Raw genomic sequence first — 15,783 nt, forward strand, 5'->3', positions numbered from 1 at the left:
GATGGATTACCTCTGTGTTGCAAAGGGAAAGTACTTAAATCAGTCAAGGTACCATTTGGGTAACGGTGATTAGTAAAGGTAGCTGACATTCCTTAAAGTCGGTTCGAGAATCAAGGCGAGTGTTAAACTGTTTCTAGTTCCCAGCCTGAAGAAGCTCCCAACCCCAGAATAATCAAGGACCAGCCTCGCCCCAGGGGACCATTCCCTCGTCTCCCCTCTCCCATCAGGCAAGAGGTACAGACGTGTGAAAACGCACACGTCCAGATTCAGGAACAGTCTACTCCCAGCTGTTATCAGGCAACTGAACCATCCTGTCCTGACCTACCATCTACCTCATTGGAGACTATCTTTAATTGGACTAGGCTAGACTAAATCTTGCACTAAACGTTATTCACTGCATCCTGCATCTGTCCACTGTGGACGGCTCGAATGGAATAATCTGTAGTCTTTCCACTGACTGGATAGCACGAAACAATAACGTTTTGCACTGTAACGGTACACGTGACAATAAACTAACCTAAACTAGACCCAAAATGTCACCTATCCATATTCTCCAGAGATGCCGCTGAGTTACTCCAGCACTTTGTGTCCTTTCTTTGTGTAAACCAGCATATGCAGTTCTTTGTCTCTAAATCCTGTATTGCAAAATCGATGTCTAATAGTCTCTCCTGGGGGAAGATAGAGGCTCGACCCGAAACGTCACCTATTCCTTCTCTCCAGAGATGCTGCCTGGCCCGCTGAGTTACTCCAGCATTCTGTGACTCTCGCCTGCCTCTCTCACTGGCTCTCTCTCTGGCTCTCTCTCTGGCTCTCTCACTGCCCCTCTCACTGAGTCTCTCACTGCCTCTCTCACTGAGTCTCTCACTGGCTCTCTCACTGAGTCTCTCACTGAGTCTCTCTCACTGCCCCTCTCACTGCCCCTCTCACTGCCCCTCTCACTGGCTCTCTCACTGGCTCTCTCACTGAGGCTCTCACTGGCTCTCTCACTGAGTCTCTCACTGAGTCTCTCTCACTGCCCCTCTCACTGGCTCTCTCACTGCCCCTCTCACTGGCTCTCTCACTGGCTCTCTCACTGAGGCTCTCACTGGCTCTCTCACTGGCTCTCTCACTGAGGCTCTCTCGCACTGTCTCCTTGCTGAAACGGCGAGGGCACTTGGATCCCAGCAGTGGAAAATCACCTGCGAATCGATGTAACATGCACTCCCTAGAAATCCTGAGGTTCGCGTTGAATAGCGTCAGGTCAGGCACCAACTCGTTAGATTCTGCGCCGCAGTGGCATGTGTTAATTGTCAGCGCCGCCAACAAGGAGCTAAGTTCGACAGATGGGTACTGAACAATCTGCGGTGATTTGTCAAAATCCTAATCGAGGAGGGAAGGGGTTGTTGAGACAAGCAGGTTTTATTTTGTCTGTCTGTGTCGGGGAAATTGTACCCTTGTTCTCCCTGTGCAAAAAGTTCAAGGGTTCACTGGTGTTAGTAATGTCCTGGATCTGAGACAACTACCGGGCGAGAAGCAACAGTGCGCCCCGTGATGTACTGAACAAGATTTGCCAGTCTTGCAGCGTTGTGGAGAGAGAGAGTGGCGGAGAGAGAGAGAGAGACAGAAAGAGACAGAGAGGTGGAGAGAGAGACACAGAGAGAGGGAGAGAGAGAGGGAGAGAGAGAGACGGAAAGAGACAGAGAGAGAGAGGTGGAGAGAGAGACAGAGACAGAGAGAGAGAGAGAGAGAGAGAGAGATCGCGCCCTGCCTGGAAATCAAGTAACAGCAAGTCTTCGAGTTCCTTATGAAACCAAACTCCCTTTGCAAAAAAACCTATGGTGACTTCACCCGGATCCTCTATCTCCTGGTAAGTTGTTTGATTAGCTGCCGACTGACTACACCGAGGTAGGTAGTTTTAATAGCTTACAACTTCGTTTCAGAACTCCCTCGCTAAAGAAGAGACTTCGACCTGAAATGTTCACGCAGTGCCCAGTTTCCACAGATGCTGCCTGACCTGCTGAATGTTGTCCAGTATTTTTATGTTTTTATTTCAGAGTTCCAGCGTCGTGGCCTTTTCTGAGTTGTGTTTTTTTCCATAGAAGTCTAAGCTCCTTTAAGAAGTTCATTACTACTAACAGCTGTAAACTAACCACTAGACTAAATTCACAGTATTACTAGTAACTTCCACCCTAAACCTCTAATTCACTTGGACAATCTCTGACACCTACTCTCCCCTTTCTCCATCTCTCTCTGTCTCCATCAAAGGGGACATACTACCGACTGGCCTGCATTACTAACCCACTAACTGGCACAACTAGCCTGTTTCAGGGTGGCATGGTGGCACAGCGGTAGAGCTGTTGCCTTATAGCGCCAGAGACCGATCCCGACTACTGCTGTCTGTACGGAGTTTGTACGTTTGCCCTGTACGTTTGCCGGGTTTTCTCCAGGTGCTCCGGTTTCCTCCCACACTCCAAAGACGAGTAGGTGAATTGACTTCTGTATGTTGTCCCTAGTGTGTAGGATAGAACTAGTGTATGGGATGATCGCTGGTCGGCATGGACTCGGTGGGCCGAAGGGCCTGTTTGCACGTTGTATCTCTACACTAAACTAAACTGGATGAATACAGCCACCAGGTCATTGTAAACACCCATTTGATTTACTAATGACCTTTCATGAAGGATATTTACCATCCTTACCTGTCCTATGTACATCACCAGACACTCTCAACAACCTCCTCACTTCAGACAAATCGAGATGAACAGCAAACGCTGATATAGCCAGCAATATTCGAGTCCTGTCAACATGCTTTTTTTTAAATCCCCACTCAATAATTTTAACGTTTTTAAAAAAGTTTTGACAAAATGACCATTGGAATTCGGGAAGATTGTGTCCAGATTCTGTAAATTGCTCCTAGTGTGTAGGATAGAACCAGTGTGAACGGGTGATTGCCGGTCAGTGCAGACTCTGTGGGCCGAAGGGCCTGTTTCCAAGCTGTATCCCTAAACTACTTTTCAGAAGTTCAAACCATCTTTGAAACATGGCATCCGACACAGTATTAAACTGTAATCAGAAAAATGTGGGGAAGCCTAAACATGGTTGAGTGAGTTACAAAGTGAGTTACGAAAGGGCCACCGTTTAAGAATAAGGAATAGGCCATTTAGAACTGAGATGAGGAAAAACTTTTTCAGTCAGAGAGTTGTGAATCTGTGGAATTCTCTGCCTCAGAAGGCAGTGGAGGCCAATTCTCTGAATGCATTCAAGGGAGAGCTGGATAGAGCTCTTAAGGATAGCGGAGTCAGGGGGTATGGGGAGAAGGCAGGAACGGGGTACTGATTGAGAATGATCAGCCATGATCACATTGAATGGCGGTGCTGGCTCGAAGGGCCGAATGGCCTCCTCCTGCACCTATTGTCTATTGTCTATAAAGCTTTGCAGATCTCAATGTAATGAAGTGCCCCACTGTGGGGGGATTGTTGACAATGAACTATGTGGCAGACCCATTGTTGGAGTGCTGTGTACACTTCTCCTTGTTCTGCTCCAAGAAGGATGTCATTAAACTGAAAAGGATGCCAAAAAGATTTCCGACAATATTACTGGGTCTGGTTTAGTTTATGTAGTTCAGAGATACAACGTGGAAACAACTGCTGCGGCCCACCAAGTCAATTATTTAATTATCGGAATCGGTTTATTAGTGTCATCTTTTAGTATGGTTTAGTTTAGTTTAGCTTAGAGATACAAGTGTGGAAATGGACCCGTCAGGCCACCATGTCCGCACCGACCAGCGTTTCCTGCACACGAGTTCTATCCTACACACGAGGGACTATTCACAGAGGCCAATTAACCTGCAAACCTGCACAAATTTGGAATGCGGGAGGAAACCGGAGCACCCGGAGGAAACCCACACGGTCATGGGGAGAATGTTCTCACTCCGCACAAACAGCACCTGTAGTCAGGATGGAACCCGGGTCTCTGGTGCTGTGAGGCAGCAACTCTGCGCCACTGGGCTGGCTCCTCCGTCTGGAGGGTTTGAGTTAGAAAGACAGGCTGATAAAACTGTGCTGTTTATTTCACCTGGAGTGCAGGAGGCGGAGGGGTGATCTTGTAGACGTTTATAAATCCATAAGGGCCATAGATAAAAAAAGTTGGCCACAATATTTTCTTCGGCATTGTAGAGTTGAAATCTCCAAGTTTAAGACAAGATGGAAACATTTTAAAAGGACCTTAGGGTCAATTTTTTTGCACAGAGGGTGGTGCATGTATGGAATGGGCCATCGGAGGAAGTACAATTCAATCATTTAAAAGCGGCGAGGAAAGATTTGGAGGGATATGGGCCAGGTACAGGCAAGGGGGACTAGCTCGGTTAGGCAGCTTGGCCGCCAGGGATGAGTCGGTTGGTAGGGCCTATTTCCGTGCTGTACAGTTGTATGATTGTACATCATCATGTGAATTATAATTCAAATTCACGAGTTCAGACTTTAGACTAGAGATACAGCACGAAACAGGCCCTTCAGCCCACTGAGTCTGTGCCAACCAGCGTTCACCTCGTACACAAACACTATCTTACACACGAGGGACAGTTTCCAATTTTACTGAAGCCAATTAACCTACAAACCTGCACGTCATTGGAATGTGGGAGGAAACCGGAGCACCTGGTGAAAACCCAAGCAGGTCACGGGGAGAACGTACAAACTCCGTACAGACAGCACCCGTAGTCAGGATCGAACCCGGGCCTCTGGCGCTGTGAGGCAGCAACACTACTGCTGTGGTGAGACCTGATCGAAGTATATTAAATTATGAGAGGCACAGTCAGGACTTTATTCCCAGGGTGGAAAAAAAACAATTGGTAGAGGGCACAGTTTTAAGGCTAGAGGGGAAATGTTTAGAGGAGATGTGCAGGATGTTGTTTTTACACACACAGTGGGGTGGTGGATGCCTGGCATGTGCTGCTGGGGGTGGAGGCAGATAGAACAGTGGCAATTAAGAGACTTTTGGATTGGCAAATGGATATGCAGGAACAGGAGGGGCTGGATAATGCGCATGGAGATAAAAGTTGGTCTTGGCATGATGTTCAGCACAGGCATTGTGGGCCGAAGGCTGAAGGTCATGTTCAGCACAGGCATTGTGGGCTGAAGGTCATGTTCAGCACAGGCATTGTGGGCCGAAGGCTGAAGGTCATGTTCAGCACAGGCATTGTGGGCTGAAGGTCATGTTCAGCACAGGCATTGTGGGCTGAAGGTCAAGTTTGTCTAATACAGAATACAGAATACAGAATAGCTTTATTTGTCATTCGTTTTACCGAAGGAGATTACTTTGCCAGCAGTACAAAAAAACAAAAAACACAAGACACACAACCCCAACACAAACATCCATCACACTGACTCCAAACACCCCCTCACTGTGATGGAGGCAAAAAAACTTTCTCTCTCTTCCCCCGTGCCCCTCCCACGGACAGACAGCTCGACCCCTACCGAGGCCAGCCCCCGCAAGGTGATGGAAAGTCCCCGCGGCCGAGCCGCACCGGGCGATGTTGAATCCCGCGGCCGTACCGGGCGATGGAAGGCCCCGCGGCCGAGCCGCACCGGGCAATGGAAGGCCCCACGGCCGAGCGTCGCCCCGAGGAAGAGACCTAAAAAAAGAAAGATTTCCCACACTCCCCCCCCCCCCCCCCCACACATACACAACCAAAAACAAAACACCCCAACACCAACACACAAAAAAAAAAGGACAAAGGACAAACAGACTGCCAGCGAGCCGCAGCCGTTAGGCGTCGCCACACGCCACAAGTATTGTTCTATGTTCTATTCAGGTTGTGCAAATTAAGGAGGAACACTGATATTTATTAATGTGTAGTGAGGAGGTGCAGATGCTGATTTACACCGAAGATAGACACCGCGAGTGGTAGTTCTACTCAATAACCAAAGTCTGTCGTCTGTTTTTTGCTCTGGTTTATTTTCACCCACATGTTTAGACCGTAATGTTGTATTCTTATTGTTTTGATGTGTTTATGCTTTATTCTTAATTGTTAACTGTGTGTTTGTGTTGTCATTTGTGAGCGGAGCACCAAGGCACATTCCTTGTATATGCACATACTTGGCCAATAAACCTTTTCATTCATTCATTCACTCATTCATTCATTCATTCATTCATTCATTCATTCATTCATTCATTCATTCATTCAAAATGCTGGAGTAACTCAGCGGGTCAAGCAGCATCTCTGGAGAAAAGGAATATGTGATGTTTCGGGTCGAGACCCTTCTTCGGACCGTTTGAAGAAGGGTCTCGACCTGAAACGTCACCTATTCCTTTTCTACAGAGATGCTGCCTGACCCGCAGAGTTACTCCAGCATTTTGTCGCTATCTTTGATATTTATTCATCTCACATGTGCATTTCTGCATCCTATGTGCGTGACTGCCCCTACTGACTACCTTCACATAAGTGAATGCCAGTGTGTGGATAAGGTGTGATTGCTTGTCTTAGCTTGTGATGTTGAAACTGGATTCAGAAAAATGAATTCAAATATCTTGTACCGTAAACAGCACAATTGGTTTTGCGGGGACAGAGGTTAATGATTGAAACGTTGCCAGCTACATCTCCTCTCAGCCCTTTGTTCTTTAGTTTGTCTCACAGCAACTCTTTTGGCCTTGCACCTTCACCCCACATTGCACTTATTTTTTCCAATCGTTCACCCGATGACCTGTCTCGTCTGTTATTTCTTCCTTGCTTAATATATCCCCGGTTCCTTTCATGGAGGGCCTGATTCATACAGCTCAGAATTAGGCCCTTCCGCCTAGCTCATCACTGCCGACCAAGATTGATTACCCATCTACGCTAGCCCCATTGGCCAGCGTTTGCCCCATATCCCTCTAAACCTTAGACAGACAAAAAGTTGCGGAGTTACTCAGCAGGTTAGGCAACATCTCTGGAGAAAAAGGATGGGTGACATTTCGGGTCGAGACCCTTCTTCAGACTCAACTAGGGAACAATGAAGTTTGGAGGAGGTGGAGGGCAGCTGGGATTCTGAAGAAGGGTCCCAACCCAAAAGTCCACCCATCCTTTCTCTCCAGAGACGCTGTCTGGCCCTCTGAGTTACACCAGCACTTTATGTCCATCTTTGGTATAAACCAGCATCTGCACTTCTTTGTTTCTACATTCCCTCTAAACCTTTCCTATCCATGTACCTGTCCAAGTGCAGAAGCATAAATGATGGATAACACTCTTGATGTGATAAATCTAACTGTTCCTGTGCTTGTGCAGGTGTTGTTATTGCTGGATGGCTGTGTGAGGTCCCATGAAGGAGAGCTATGGGATGGGAAACAATGGTGTCCTGTGCCGTCAACAAGGACTTTGAGACGTACTATCTGCCCATCATGTACATTATCGTCTTTGTCACCGGATTCATCGGCAACAGTGTTGCCCTCTGGATGTTCATCTGTCACATGAGACCTTGGAGCAGCATCACCATCTACATGTTCAACCTGGCCCTGGCTGACATCTTTTACATCTTCTCCTTGCCCCTTTTGATATTTTACTACCTCCAGGGAAGTGACTGGATCTTCGGAGAGCTCCTGTGCAAGCTCCAGCGGTTCATCTTCCACGTCAACCTGTACGGCAGCATCCTGTTCCTGACCTGCATCAGCGTCCACAGGTACACGGGGGTTGTCCACCCCATGAAGTCGCTGGGCAGGCTGAAGAAGAAGTCGGCCATCATTGTGTGCGTGTGCGTGTGGATCACCGTCTTGGTCGGCATCTCCCCCATACTTTACTTCTCCAGAGCACAGGAGAAAGCTCGAGCCACACATCCGGACACCAATAAGACAACCTGCTTCGACACCACGTCTCAGGAGCTCCTGAAACCCTACTTCATCTACAGCATGAGCACCGGCTTCTTTGGATTCTGCATCCCCTTTGCCACCATCTTGGTTTGCTACGGTTTCATAGTGAAGGCGTTGAGATCGAACGATATGAAGACTCTCATCCGGGGCAAGTCCGTGCGTCTGGTCATCATTGTGTTGACCGTCTTCACCATCTCCTACCTGCCCTTCCACGTCATGAAGAACCTAAACCTTCAGTCCAGACTCTATTACCAAGGGCTAGACAATTGTGAGTGGAACAGAAGGGTCTACGCCATGTATCAAGTGACCAGAGGTCTGGCCAGCCTCAACAGTTGCGTGGACCCTATCCTGTACTTCCTGGCAGGAGATACCTTCAGGAGGAAACTTACAACCAGAGCCTTGAGAGTGGTCAGTCGGATTGATACCATGGTGTAAGAAACTTTAAAGACACAAAGGTTCAGTCACAAGATGTTGGGGGTTCCCCATTAATCTACAACTTGTAACAAGTATCGAGTATAGTAGATAGACACAAAGTGCTGGAGTAACTCAGTGGGTCAGGCAGCATCTCTGGAGAAAAAGGATGGGTGACGGTTTGGGTCAGAACCCTTCTTCAGACTTATTGAATACAGAGGTTGGGAGGTCATGTTACAGTTGTATAGGACACTGATGAGGCCACACTTAGAGTGTCACATTCAGTTTTGGTCACCGTGTTATAGGAAAGATGTTGTCAAGCTGGAAATGAGGAAGATTTACGAGGATGTTGCCAGGATTCAAGGGGCTGTGCTATCGGGAGAGGTTGAGCAGGCTAGGACTTTTTTCCTTGGAGCACAGGAGGATAAGGTGTGATCGTGTAGAGATTTATGAGATCATGAGAGAAATAGATAGATTGAATGCACAGTCTTTTACCTAGATTAGGGGAATCGAGAACAAGAGGGCATAGTTTTAAGGTGAGGGGGGGGAGGATTTAATGGGAATTTGAGGTGCAGCCTTCTTTACACAACAAGGGGTGGGTGTGTGGAACGAGCTGCCAGAGGAGGTAGTTGAAGCAGGTACTATCACAACGTTTCAGAAACATTTGGATGTACTTGGATAGAATAGGTTTAGGGGGATATGGGCGATCCACGGGCAGGTGGGACTAGTGTAGATGGGAATGTTGGTCGGCATGGGCAGGTTGGGCTGAAGCACCTGTCTCCACGCTGTTTGTCTCTGTGAGTAGAGATATTTCTATTGGCTTCCTCTAGAGAGCTAACGGAGAAAACAGGAGTTGGATGGGATATTGGGAGAGTGGGCAAAAGCTCAGCCCGCACGGTAGAGTTTAGTCACCTTTGTTAATGGTAGGACTGGTAGGTACTGAATTTTGTGCCAAAGAGCAGATCAGGGAACATGGAGCTTCATGTAGGATGAAGTTACAGAGACAATAGGCCATCAAGCAAGCCAGGCACAAAGCTGAGAACTAAACTAAACTAAACTAAATTAAAGTACACTAGTGTGAATGGTGGATTGTTGATTGGCGCGGACGGCGGCCGAATGGCCTTTTTCCAAGCTGTATCTCTGTACTAACCTAAGCTTTAGACTGTCGAGATGCAATGAGGAAACAGTCCCTTCAGCCCACGGAGTCCACGCCAACTAGCGATCACCCTTAAAACTATCTTACACACTAGGCATAATTTACAATTTTACCAAAGCCAATTAACCTACAAACCGGCACATCTTTGGAGTGTGGGAGGAAACCGGAGCACCCGGAGTAACCCACGCACTCATGGGGTGAACGAACAAACTCCGTACAGACAGCACCGAAGTCAGGATCGAACCCGGGTCTCTGGCATTGTTAGGCAGCAACTCTACCGCTGCGCCACTGTGCCTCCCCAAAACTCTCTCCTCAATTTCATGCGGACTTGGATAGAGCTGTTACCAAACCAATCTGTGATGCAACTTGACAGTATGCTTTCTATGGTACATTTGCAAATCGATATTCTGTCATCTGGATGTCGTATAAGTAAGTGAGCATAGGTGGTCTTGGTATGGACAGCTTCTGTACACAATTAGGGTTTCAAAAGAACTGAATAGGGAAAGAAAATACCTGATGCATACAGCTGTGTCCTGTGTGGAAACCTTTGAGGCCAAATTGATCATCAGCCATCTCCATGTGTAGAATATGATGGGCTTGGTGAACTTCAGATAAATTGCGTTTTCTCAAGCAGAGAGGCTAACAAATGCTTTTAACAACTTTTAATGTCTTTACACAATGTATTAACCTATTACAAGTCAGTCAGCTATAACATAATAGTTGCATTTCTAAGAAATGCCGTATTATAAAATATCATATAATAAAGACGATGATTTCATTTAGTTTCGAGAAACAGTGCAGAAAAAGGCCCCTTGGCCTACTGAGTCCTTGCCCACCAACAATCCCCAAACACTATCCTACACTTGAGGGACAATTTACAACTTTTACCGAAGTCAATTAATTTACAAACCTGAATGTCTTTGGAGTGTGGGAGGAACCGGGGCACCCGGGGAAAACGCACGTAGTCACGGGGAGAACGTTCAAAGTCCGTACAGAGAGACACTCGTAGTCAGGATCAAACTGGGTCGCTGGTGCTGGAAGGCAGCGCCACTCTGCCACTCAGCCACTGTGTTATGTTAGGGCATTAGGGAGTTTACATTGAAACCATTTTTTTTCCCCTTCTACTATTTAAATTCACGACTGATTTCTTTCTGCTTCTCAATTTCCAAAGTAACTTTAATTGGTTCTCTAGATCCTGATCAAAGTTGCACTATAACCAATTTGGCCCACATAAGGCAAATAGTGTTCACTACTTCACTAATTCATCCCTCGTGTTGCACCCAATTTGTGTTATGGGAACTGGCATTACAGTTGCACTATTTGCAGATGATACAAAGCTGGGTGGTAGTGTGAACTGTGAGGAAGATGCTATGAGGTTGCAGGGTAACTTGGACAGGTTGTGTGAGTGGGCAGATGCATGGCAGATGCAGTTTAAGGTGGATAAGTGTGAGGTTATCCGCTTTGGCGGTAAGAATAGGAAGGCAGAGTATTATCTGAATGGTGTCAAGTTAGGAAAAGGGGACGTACAACGAGATCTGGGTGTCCTAGTGCATCAGTCACTGAAAGGAAGCAAGCAGGTACAGCAGGCAGTGAAGAAAGCCAATGGAATGTTGGCCTTCATAACAAGAGGAGTTGCGTATAGGAGCAAAGAGGTCCTTCTGTAGTTGTACAGGGCCCTAGTGAGACCGCACCTGGAGTACTGTGTGCAGTTTGGGTCTGTAAATTTGAGGAAGGATATTCTTGCTATTGAGGTCGTGCAGCGTAGGTTTACTAGGTTAATTCCCGGAATGACGGGACTGTCATATGTTGAAAGACTGGAGCGACTAGGCTTGTATACACTGGAAATTAGAAGGATGAGAGGAGATCTTATCGAAACGTATAAGATTATTAAGGGGTTGGACAAGTTAGAGGCTGGAAACATGTTCCCAATGTTGGGGGAGTCCAGAACAAGGGGCCACAGTTTAAGAATAAGGGGTAGGCCATTTAGAACTGAGATGAGGAAAAACTTTTTCAGTCAGAGAGTGGTAAATCTGTGGAATTCTCTGCCTCAGAAGGTAGTGGAGGCCAATTCTCTGAATGCATTCAAGAGAGAGCTAGATAGAGCTCTTAAGGATAGCGGAGTCAGGGGGTATGGGGACAAGGCAAGAACGGGGTACTGATTGAGCATGATCAGCCATGATCACATTGAATGGCGGTGCTGGCTCGAAGGGCCAAATGGCCTCCTCCTGCACCTATTGTCTATTGTCTATACCTGCACCAGAAAGCTAAACAATGGAATTGGCCACAATTAAACTCCAAAGACGTACAGATCTGTAGGTTAATTGGCTTTGTAAACTTGTAAATTGCCCCTAGTGTGTGCTGGATAGTGTTAGTGTGCAGGACTCAGTGGGCCGAAGGGCCTGTTTCCACGCTGTATCTCTAATGTAAACTATACTAAACTATACATTTTATATAACTATTTATCTGCTCATGTTATAATTTTCATTTTAAGAAATTGACAGTAAAGACGGGTCTGAGCCTGGGTAAATAGAAATTACTTATTTCCTTAAGCAAAGAACTCGGTAATCCGGAAGCAAAAAATGAAATTAATTTACAGGAGGTTCAGAGGAAAGTTGAAGGTAAAAATGGTTTCACTCTGGATCTCACCATCTGAAAGGGTAGAAGAGGCAATAACCTTTGTCACTTTTAAAATGTATGTGGATGAAGATTCAGATTCAACAAGGCATTGGTGTCAAGCAGGATCTTTTAATGGAAGGTAGACACAAAAAAATTGGAGTAACTCAGCGGGACAGGCAGCACCTCTGGAGAGAAGGAATGGGTGACGTTTTGGGTTGTGACCCTTCTTCAGACTGGTTAAGGATAAGGGAAGCGATCTTTTGATGACCTTTCGGGAAAATAATTTGGGAGCGGCACGGTGCCCGGATGCGATCCTGACTTTCAAGAGAGAGCTGGATAGAGCTCTTAAGGATAGTGGAGTGAGGGGATATGGGGAGAAGGCAGGAATGGGGTACTGATTGAGAGTGATCAGCCATGATCGCATTGAATGGTGGTGCTGGCTCGAAGGGCTGAATGGCCTACTCCTGCACCTATTGTCTATTGTCTATTGTCTATTGACTACGGGGTGCTGTCTGTACGGAGTTTGTACATTCTCCCTGTGACCCCATGGATTTTCTCTGGGTGCTCCGGTTTCTTCCCACACTCCAAAGACGTTCAGGTGTGTAGGTTAATTGGCTTCGGTAAAATTGTAAATGATCCCTAGCATGTCGGATAGTGCGAGTGTATGGGGTGATTGCTGGTCAGCATGGACTCGTTGGGCTGAAGTATTTGGAGGTAGGAAGATTTTTTCTAATGTAATTTTAGAGATAAGCCATAGAAACAGGTTATTTGGCCCACTGAGCCCATGCTGGCCATCGATCACCCGTTCACAATAGCTCTCCCATCCCACCTTAAACGTGGTTACAAGCTGACCAGAGCTGGAATGGGACATTCCAGGGTACTCGCCTCTTTCTAACCAAAGACAGCAAATGATGAAGGAGTGGTGCAGGACTATTACTGAGGGACCAGTATTGGAATCGGCTGGGACCTTGGTGTGACAGATCAGGCTGCATCTTTCTGAGTCAAGTGTTTTTCTTTGCACTATCTATTGTACATGTATATGGTTTGACTGTGTATAGTATGATTCGCATAGTACGATTGTATATTCTCATGTGTAGGGAGGTTTAAGTGGATAGCATGTCGAAAAAACTTTTAACTGTGACAATAATAAACCATTATAAATATCCAGTGGTTCTTTTGTGGACATAAAGATGTCGGTATACATATCAATTAAAGATTAATCTATATTTATCAACAAATCTGTACCATCAATATACCCACTCTTTTGTTTTGATTTCGTGACCAGTCATCTAATTTAATAAATTGGTAACTACGAAGTATTTGGGTGGCAGGGTGACGCATTGGTAGAGTTGCTGCCTAAAGGGCCTGTTCCACTTTAGGCGATTTTAAGGCGACTGCCAGCGACTGTCAAAGTCATAGCAGATCGCCGAACTTTTCTTTTACCCGATGACAATGACCACGACAATACTGAGTCAGGTCGAGATTACAGCGTCTTCTGAAACATCGCGAAAATTCCCACGCTGTCAATGCTTCTCCGGCTGAAATCACAGACAAGTCGGTAAGTAATTGAGAATTTTGAACTATAACATCTTGTATGGGTTACTTGAAAACCAAGCATCACTGTAACAAGGCATAAACTCGATTTACTTCCAGTTTACTAATAGCTGTATTAAAAAAAAAAAAATTAAAATGTGGTTAAGTGGACTTTTGTGAAAAGTGTGTGGGCAATCTTTGAAAATGTACGGGAGATGCATATCTGGTTTCTGGGTTGCATATCTGGGTTGGGAGCCTAATTAAATGTAATCACTGATGGCCATAAACTTCGCGAAATTCCCATGCTTACCTGACCGTCAAACTGTCGCCTCCAATCTACCTGTCAAATGTCCTGACGGTAAATAAATTGGTTAAACACAAGCATTTTATGGTATTTTGAAATGACTTTACTTATTTTAATATTATGTGCTTCTAAATGCATCTAAGAGAACCTATCAAACCTGGGGACAGCATGCGACAGCGACCGCAATAAGCTACGATACCTGGCGACAAGCCAGCTGTCGCCGAGAAATTTCACTCCGGATGATTTCTGAGATCCACTACGATTCTCGGAAGACTCCTCACGATCATGCCCGCGACACCCCGGCGAACTGTCGGCGACAGCCTAGTCGCCGGCAGTCGCCATAAAATCGCCTAAAGTGGGACAGGCCCTTTACAGACCCGGGTTCCATCCTTGATTACGGGTTCCATCCTGTCTATACGGATTATATGTTCTCCCCGTGACCTGTGTGGGTTTTCTCCAAGATCTTCGGTTTCCTTCCACACTCCAAAAACGTCCAGGTTTGTAGGTTAACAGGCTTGGTATAAATGTAAATTGTTCCTAGTAGGATAGTGTAAATGTGCGGGGATCGCTGGACGGCGCGTGCAGCAGGCCGAAATGCATGTTTCCACGCTGTTTCACTAAACTATACTAAACTAAACAAATCGAAACTAAAAGTATACAATCGACACACTACATCAACATTAATAAATCCATGATGCAGCGGTAGAGTTGCTGCCTTAAAGCGCCAGAGACCGGGTTCGATCCTGACCTCAGGTGCTGTCTGGACAGAGTTTGCATGTTCTCCCTGTGACCATGTGGGTTTCCCCCGGATGCTCTGGTTTCCTCCCCCATCCCAAAGTTTTGTGGGTTTGTAGGTGATTTGGCCTGTCTCTAAACTAATAGTGTGGTCCTGGTAACCTATGGAGAACATGGATAGGTGATGTTTTGGGTCGAGACCCTTCTTCAACTGGGGAGTGGGGGATGGAAGATAACTGGAAAAGGTGAAAGGCAGGACAAAGCCAGGCAAGCCATCGGTGAGGGAGGATTTGATAGAGTGATGGTTGGAACAAAGAGATAAAAATAGAAGGCCTGAAACAGGTTTTAAGAGTTGCGGATTGTGAAGCAACGGGATGAAAAAAGACAGGGGGTGGGGAAAACATTATCCCTGTGGCAATGTGGGTTTTCCTCCCACACTCCAAAGATGTACATGTTTGTGGGTTAAAGATAGACACAAAAAGCTGGAGTACCTCAGCGGGACAGGCAGCACTCTGGAGAGAAGGAATGGATGACGTTTCGGGTCGAGATCCTTCTTCAGAACGGAAATGACACCCATCCCTTCTCTCCAGAGATCCTGCCTGTCCCGCTGAGTTACTCCAGCTTTTTGTGTCTATCTTTGTTTTAAACCAGCATCTGCAGTTCCTTCTTACATAGGTTTGTAGGTTAATTGATTTCGGTAAAATTGTCCCTAATGTGCAGGGCAATGCCGGTGTATGGGATGATCTTTCGTTGGCGCAGACTTGGCAGACCAAAGGGCCTGTTTCCGCACCGTATATCTAAACTAAAACTAAGAGGGTGAAGAAGAGATGGGTAAGACCATGGGAAGAGCTCAGATTGGAATGGGGGAGGGTTGCTCGGGGATATGCTGAAGATAAAGGCATCCGGTTGATAAACTAATGCCGACATTTAAGACTCTTTGAGCCTAAACTCAAAGTCAAACCAGTCTAGTCCATCAAAATAATCTTTCTTCTTTGAAAATTAATGGTAATGGCCAAAAATGTAATCAACCATCTTAAGAACATTTCTGGTTTGTAATAACATGATGAGATAAACAGACTTGCATCTGCATATAAGGATGAAACATTTGTAAACTAGAGGATTTTTACTGGAATTTAAAGCAGAATCTTCAATCCACCAAATACAAATTCAGAGCGACACAGTGGTGCAACTGGCAGAGCCACTGTCTCACAGCGGC

The 15,783-nt window shown here is 46.2% G+C and overlaps 1 protein-coding gene across 1 annotated transcript; it reads left to right on the forward strand.

Annotated features, from left to right (window-relative positions):
- Positions 1-1,350: 1,350 nt before the first annotated feature.
- Positions 1,351-13,778, forward strand: LOC144599517 (P2Y purinoceptor 1-like). Its single transcript, XM_078410503.1, has 2 exons — positions 1,351-1,846; positions 7,235-13,778. Exon 2 carries the CDS (start codon positions 7,282-7,284, stop codon positions 8,245-8,247), a length of 966 nt encoding a protein of 321 aa, XP_078266629.1. The 5' UTR covers positions 1,351-1,846; positions 7,235-7,281; the 3' UTR covers positions 8,248-13,778.
- The last annotated feature ends 2,005 nt before the right edge of the window (positions 13,779-15,783 follow it).

The sequence above is a fragment of the Rhinoraja longicauda genome, chromosome 13 (assembly GCF_053455715.1).
Source record: "Rhinoraja longicauda isolate Sanriku21f chromosome 13, sRhiLon1.1, whole genome shotgun sequence".
Lineage (NCBI taxonomy): Eukaryota > Metazoa > Chordata > Chondrichthyes > Rajiformes > Arhynchobatidae > Rhinoraja > Rhinoraja longicauda.